At 31.9% G+C, this 6,433-nt stretch overlaps 1 protein-coding gene and 1 long non-coding RNA gene across 2 annotated transcripts in view; one reads left to right on the top strand and one right to left on the bottom strand.

Moving 5' to 3' along the window:
• Positions 1-2,396: 2,396 nt before the first annotated feature.
• Positions 2,397-6,427, bottom strand: LOC113785769 (uncharacterized). Its single transcript, XR_003471914.2, has 2 exons — positions 5,625-6,427; positions 2,397-3,931 (listed from the first exon to the last, which is right to left on the bottom strand). It is a non-coding gene; the product is annotated as an uncharacterized lncRNA (long non-coding RNA).
• The window catches only part of LOC101501886 (glucomannan 4-beta-mannosyltransferase 1), a 3,814-nt gene continuing 1,927 nt past the window's right edge, over positions 4,547-6,433 (top strand). The window contains exons 1-4 of the mRNA XM_004493939.4: positions 4,547-5,022; positions 5,657-5,755; positions 5,867-6,119; positions 6,246-6,356. Of these exons, the coding sequence (XP_004493996.1) occupies positions 4,708-5,022; positions 5,657-5,755; positions 5,867-6,119; positions 6,246-6,356 (778 nt within the window). The 5' untranslated portion in view covers positions 4,547-4,707. The remainder of the gene's footprint in view (positions 5,023-5,656; positions 5,756-5,866; positions 6,120-6,245; positions 6,357-6,433) is intronic.

Raw genomic sequence — 6,433 nt, 5'->3', positions numbered from 1 at the left:
TGGTGTATTAATTAATATTATTATTTATGGTATAGACAAAAAATAAATTAGTGTGAACATCTTTCTTAGAAAATTTTCTAAAAATATCTATACCAAAAATCTTTTCAATGAAGTTTTCTGTTAGTACAATTTTTTTATTTTTGTACCGAAAATCTTTTTTATAATTTTTCGGTAAAAACCTTATGTACGGAAAATTTTTCCGAAAATAAAATGTATATCAGAATTCTTCAAAAAAAGGTTTCCAAAAGTTATCGAAAAACTTTTACCTACCAGAAATCTTTTTTCTACTTTCGAAAAAGATAAAATGGTAAAAAAAAAAAAAAAAAACTTTGAATTGTTAAAATAAAAAAATTGAGGGAATAATTGATATTTTTATAAAATTATGGGGTAGAGGTAAAAAAATTTATTTTTAATTGACTCTCACTTTTTGTCTCTATAAAGTTGAGCTAAGTTGACTTGCTAAAATCCATTGATTATTATTGCTGAATAAGTTTAAAAATTTAATTAACATAATTTTTGTCTCACAAATTATCACATATTCAATATAACATAATTTTTGACATGCTATTTAAGATGCATGTAACACTAAATATAGATATCTCTTTCAATATAACATTGATCACATATTCATCATGACGCCACATTATATAAGTCTAATTCTTTTCTTTAGAACGAATCCGGTAGTATTTAATTAACTGTAATTAATTAAATAGTTAAAACTAGATTTTCTATATTAATTGTATTTTATAATTCAATTAATATAGATATATAATAGATTCAAATAATAGAATTTAAATTATTCTATTTTTAAATTTTAATATTTAAGAAAATTGAATATTAATTAAACATTTTATTTGAATTTGAATATCCATAATCAAATTATTTTTTATTGGTTCTAATATTTCTCAAAAAAATTGAACATAAAATCTACCCATGTCAACATTTTTAAAAGTATTAATCACATTAAACCGAAACAAATCAACAATCTTCATCAAATTATTTCAATTCATATTTCGTGGGAAAATATTTACAAAACTAACTTTCAAGCAACTTTAATGAAATGCACTAGTTTTCCTTTGTCAAAAACAAGAGTTAACCCTATTTCATGGTTACGTATTATATGTAGGTTTTGTGCTATTTCTACACATATGTATGAAAAAAATGTAATTTTACATTTCATATAGGATCTTACAATTAATTTTAGGATCTTTCCCTCTCCTCAATCCTAGGTAGGATCTCAATTTTGACAACTTTTATCCTAAGCTTTATGCATATGGCCAAGTGCGTCCAGCCATCCAACATGAAAAGAAAGATTTAATTGACATGCAAAATCAACCTTCCAAAGTATGGTAATACTGATTTCCTTTACCAGAAAACGACCGGCTTCATTAGTTTTTCATTTAAGAAAAGGTTCTTCTTAAATGAAGACTAATGTTATGCTCCCCGAAAGATATAAAACAATTTATGCGGACGAAGATGAAAAGCTTATATATATATATCAAAATTGAGGACACATGTGCCTTCGGTAACAGAAGTAAAATCTGAATATATCATATGCTGGAGTTGTGTAGCACTGACAGATCAAAAGATGTTGACAAAATAAGATAGTATGAATGATAGAAACTCAGACAGAATGATAATAGGCTAAGAGAGACAGATGCAAAAAGTTTATTTGATTAATTAATCACTACAAACAGAAATTCACAATCTAAATGAAGTTAGCGTATCAAGGGACAGATGCAAAAAGTTTATTCGATTAATTAATCACTACAACAGAAATTCACAATCTAAATGAAGTTAGCGTATCAAGGGCACATGCCAAGACTGTCCCATAGATCATAGTCCTGAAAATTGTTCCTTAAACACATGACGCAACCTTATCTAACCTATCCTACAGACTTCAAAAACATCAGACTTCTAATTACTTTTGTTCTACCTGTAATAAATATTAACGAGGTAATACATTGTTCTCTTCCATTATAAACTGTAACGGCTGAAACCAAATAATCAGAACAGAATGAGTGCATAAACATCCCCTTTTCACTAGTTTACTGTCCAACAAGAGTCGGTATGCAATAAAACAGTAAAAACTCCATGCTAATATGGTAATGCTTCGGTAGTAAATAGTAATACCCAACACAATTAAACTGGAGAAACCAATTTAATAAGGAATTATTGTTTTCGCATGGGCACAAATTGGAAAGCTAAATGCAAAGTATATCTACATTGCAGATACAAGAAAACTTTCAACAACTAACATAAAATTTTATGTACCTGAGTTGTAGTATGGTAAACAGATGAAAGAGTTGAAGGGAATGTTATATCAAGGGACAGACATAATAAAATTCCCTGAAGCTCATAATATTGTACTCGGGGTACCAAAAATTAATCAAGACTGATGCGCAAAAATATAAGAGATTTAATTGATTAGTTACTGATATTACTTGACATGCTAATGAAGTTTGTGTCAAGAGCCTATGTCAACTGTCAAGGCTGCGTTAGAGTCCCAACCCACAAGCACCACAATTGCTCGATAATACACCAATAACATACTACCTATAATTATTGTTTCATAGCCACCATTTCACACATATAATAGACATATACAAGAGTTAAATATATACTATTGCAATTTAGAAGCCTCTACTACATTTGTAAGGTGTAACTGACACGAAACAATAACTTGGTAATTGATATGTTGTTTCTACCTCTAATCGCAGAAGCCAAAAGATTTAGCAGAATGAAGGAAGCAGCCATGCAAACGTGCTGAACTCGAAAATATTGTCCTTGTTGAGCTTGAGTGCACGCAACGCAACATTTAAAAAGTGAATATTTTGATAAATCCAGATGACTACATGTTGCAGATAAAAACATGTTATCTGAGTAAGACATCAATATATGTAATTTTATATCTATATGGTCGATTTTTCAGAGGGATCATTTGTTGATATAATATGCCTTAGATTAATTATTAAATCAGAGCACATAGACTAGCTATATAATTTGGGATTGCTGTAAAGAAATTTCAACATTAAAATATCTATAAAGCAAAGTAGATTCTTCTGGTTACTTCCTTGGAATAGCTTCAACTACAAAACTGGCCTCACTAAATTCCAGTCCTCAGAGTCAATTAGATAACTAGACTTTCCTTCTTCCGTATCAAAACATGGAAAAGGATAGAAAACAAAGTACTTTACAAAAAATAGCTCTGACCTAAGTAACAAAAAGACATTATACTGTGTTCTGTGAATCTCTAAATGAGAAAAGGAAGGTCCAGAGAAACTAAAGTTTTTATGCCAGTTAATAAAGGAAAGGATGACATCCATCAATAAGAAATTTATTGCCGAAAGAAAGGGAACATTTATTTATTTACCTGCCAAATTTTCAAAAGGAAATTTTATGCTTTCTAGCTACCAATTATACCCTCAAAAGACTTTACCATCAAGAAACTCCTAATCTTCAACATAAAATACTAATATATGCACACTATTCTCTTTTATAGCCATCCCCCTCTTCAACAGCTGTGTCAAACTTTTCTAACAAAGGATTGTCCCCATCATTCCTCAACTTCACTCTCAAATCATCTTCTAATCTCTTGTTTCCTAAAGCGGTTATTTTACACAAGAATAAATTACTGAGAAGAAATGGAACAAAGAATATATAAAGGGAAACAAGATATCTTCCCATTTACAATGTACAAACATGTTCTCTATAGTAGGGAAGGAAGACCCATTTGTTCAAAAAAAAAGATTTATTAACTGAATTGACATATTGATAATAGTAATTTTTTTTAATAATATCACTACTACCACATAAACTTATGAAATGCAACAACCCTATAGCTTTTCATTGCGTAATGCTAAAACTATAAAATTACAACCACGTGTTATCTCACCTGGCAGGGTTATCTAAATATGAATTGGCAGCATTCCTGTGTGATTCACCAACAACAAATTCCATCATAAACTAAAATTTCAGTAAAAACATTTAGAGCAAGATTAAAATATATACAGGACTTTGTTTATTTGCTTTTGTGATTAATAAAAGATCCATGAAAGAATTTAATGTACTTTATGTTGAAATATAAAGTACTTAAAATTCCTTTACCAACATTTCCAAAGAAAATTGATCACAAAAGCAAATCAACGACAATTTATTAATGAATATGCTCCCAAACAGAAACTCAATCTTGTGTAAAAAAAGCACAAAATCAATCTAAAAAAAATTGCATCTAAGCATTAGTAAGGTACAAAAAGTGCCGGCTTGATCCTGTTGGCTTTTATCCAATATTTACTTACAATATAACAGAATCTCATTAGTTTGATCAAATGATAGAAGCAGTAATTAATCTGATCAAAATCATTGACAGTAAAACTCCTGATCAAATTGTCGGCAAGAAAAGACATATCCAGCAATCAAGTAGCTACGTTGCAACACCATTGTTTGCATGAATAACGTGTCTTTCAAAAAAGGATAGATCTTTCCTTAATAGCTCACTCATCACACTACGTTCTTCCACCTAAACCCGAATGCGTGTACTCGTCCTCCTACCAAGCATTTCTTCCTATTTAAAGTGAAGGTTTCCTCTCCTACACCCATCTGTTCCCTGCCTGCAATAAACCATTGTCCCGTCCTACAATTGCCTCAACCCAAAAGTGGCTTTATCTTCAGGCTCTGTATAGCCTAATAACTACAACTCCAAAAACCATGAGAAGCCTAATCTTTGAGGAGCCTGAAGCCGGGATTCCAGGATATGCTTCAAGCAGTCTGCGCTATGCCTGGCAATCCATAAGAGCCCCGGTGATAATACCACTTCTAAAACTAGCAGTCATACTATGCTCAATTATGTCAGTCATGCTATTTCTTGAAAGAGTAGGCATGGCAGCCGTAATTTTGATTGTCAAAGTGCTGAGGAAGAAAAAATACACCAAGTACAAGTTGGATGCCATGAAACAGAACATAGAGAGAAACAAAAGATACCCCATGGTATTAATCCAAATACCTATGTATAATGAGAAAGAGGTAACTTTGCTCTGTAATTAAGAAGTCTTGCAAATAACGCATTTTTGTATATATTATTTGGTATCTGAGCATATTTACCATTTGATATAAGATAACCTAAACCAAAGTGCTGTTCAAGTTGCCCGATCAGTCACAATTGGTTTATAATTCTGAACAACCATACCAAATTCTCAGCACATCCTTTTATCATTTGTAAATAGTACAAATAGTTATGGTAGGCTTTAAATGGAAAGAAATCAACTAGATATTGCGTTGTCGAACATTTCATTGTGTCCTAAATAACTAATTCCTTTACTCCTAATTACTAATTTTTATTCATTCATTTGGGGATGGACGGGGTTGGTTAATTTATGCACAATTTAGCGTTACCAGCAAAGTCTAGCATATTATAACGATCCTTCACTAAGGGTGTCCTTTTAGACTGTCATTCATTATTTTAATATACTTTAGCATCTATACAATCATACACATAATAAATCACAGCTAACTAACAAAGTAAAGGAACACAAGTTGGTTACTATTGCAAAAATAAAGAGTTTCCATTAAGATGGAATGATGGATACAGTAATGTTGGGAAATATTAAAGAGTAAAGATGAATTACCTCGGCTAAAAAATAATAATTTCGGCTTCCAGGTCTACAAGCTTTCAATTGGAGCAGTTTGCGGGCTTTCTTGGCCAGCTGACAGACTCGTCGTTCAGGTTCTGGATGACTCAACAAATCAAGTCTTAAGGGTATCCGATTAACCCAGTAAAGTTTCATTCAAAATCCCAATATGCTTGTGTATCTGTGAGTGTGTGCAAAGTTATAGTAAGTTAGTAACTACGTGTTTTCATAAAATACAGGAATTGGTTGAGTTGGAGTGTCACAAATGGATGGAGAAAGGTGTCAATGTCAAGTATGAAACAAGGAGAAATCGCAATGGCTACAAGGCAGGTGCTCTAAAAGAGGGTTTAGAGAAGCAGTATGTTGAGGATTGCGAGTTTGTAGCAATATTTGATGCAGATTTCCAGCCAGATCCAGATTTTCTTTGGAAGACAATTCCTTACCTTCTTGAGAACCAAAAGTTGGGTTTGGTTCAGGCGAGATGGAAATTTGGTAAGTAACCAGTAATATCACCTTGTTAAGCTGTTGCAGCCACATCAGTGTGGCAGGCTGACAGCATGCCTTACTAATGAGTTCAGTAAATCAAAGTTTTTAAACACTGTTTTCATGTCTGCACAGTTAATTCAGAGGAATGTATGATGACCCGACTTCAAGAGATGTCACTTGATTATCATTTTAGCGTTGAACAGGAAGTGGGCTCTTCAACATACTCATTCTTTGGATTTAATGGTAGGTCAAGATGCTCACCAGATTAAATTTAGACAAGCACATTTGCAGATTGGCTTATATAAGCATGCTCTACAACA

This window comes from Cicer arietinum, chromosome 3 (genome assembly GCF_000331145.2).
Source record: "Cicer arietinum cultivar CDC Frontier isolate Library 1 chromosome 3, Cicar.CDCFrontier_v2.0, whole genome shotgun sequence".
NCBI classification, from domain to species: Eukaryota; Viridiplantae; Streptophyta; class Magnoliopsida; order Fabales; family Fabaceae; genus Cicer; species Cicer arietinum.
This window is presented reverse-complemented; position numbering and strand designations above follow the sequence as displayed.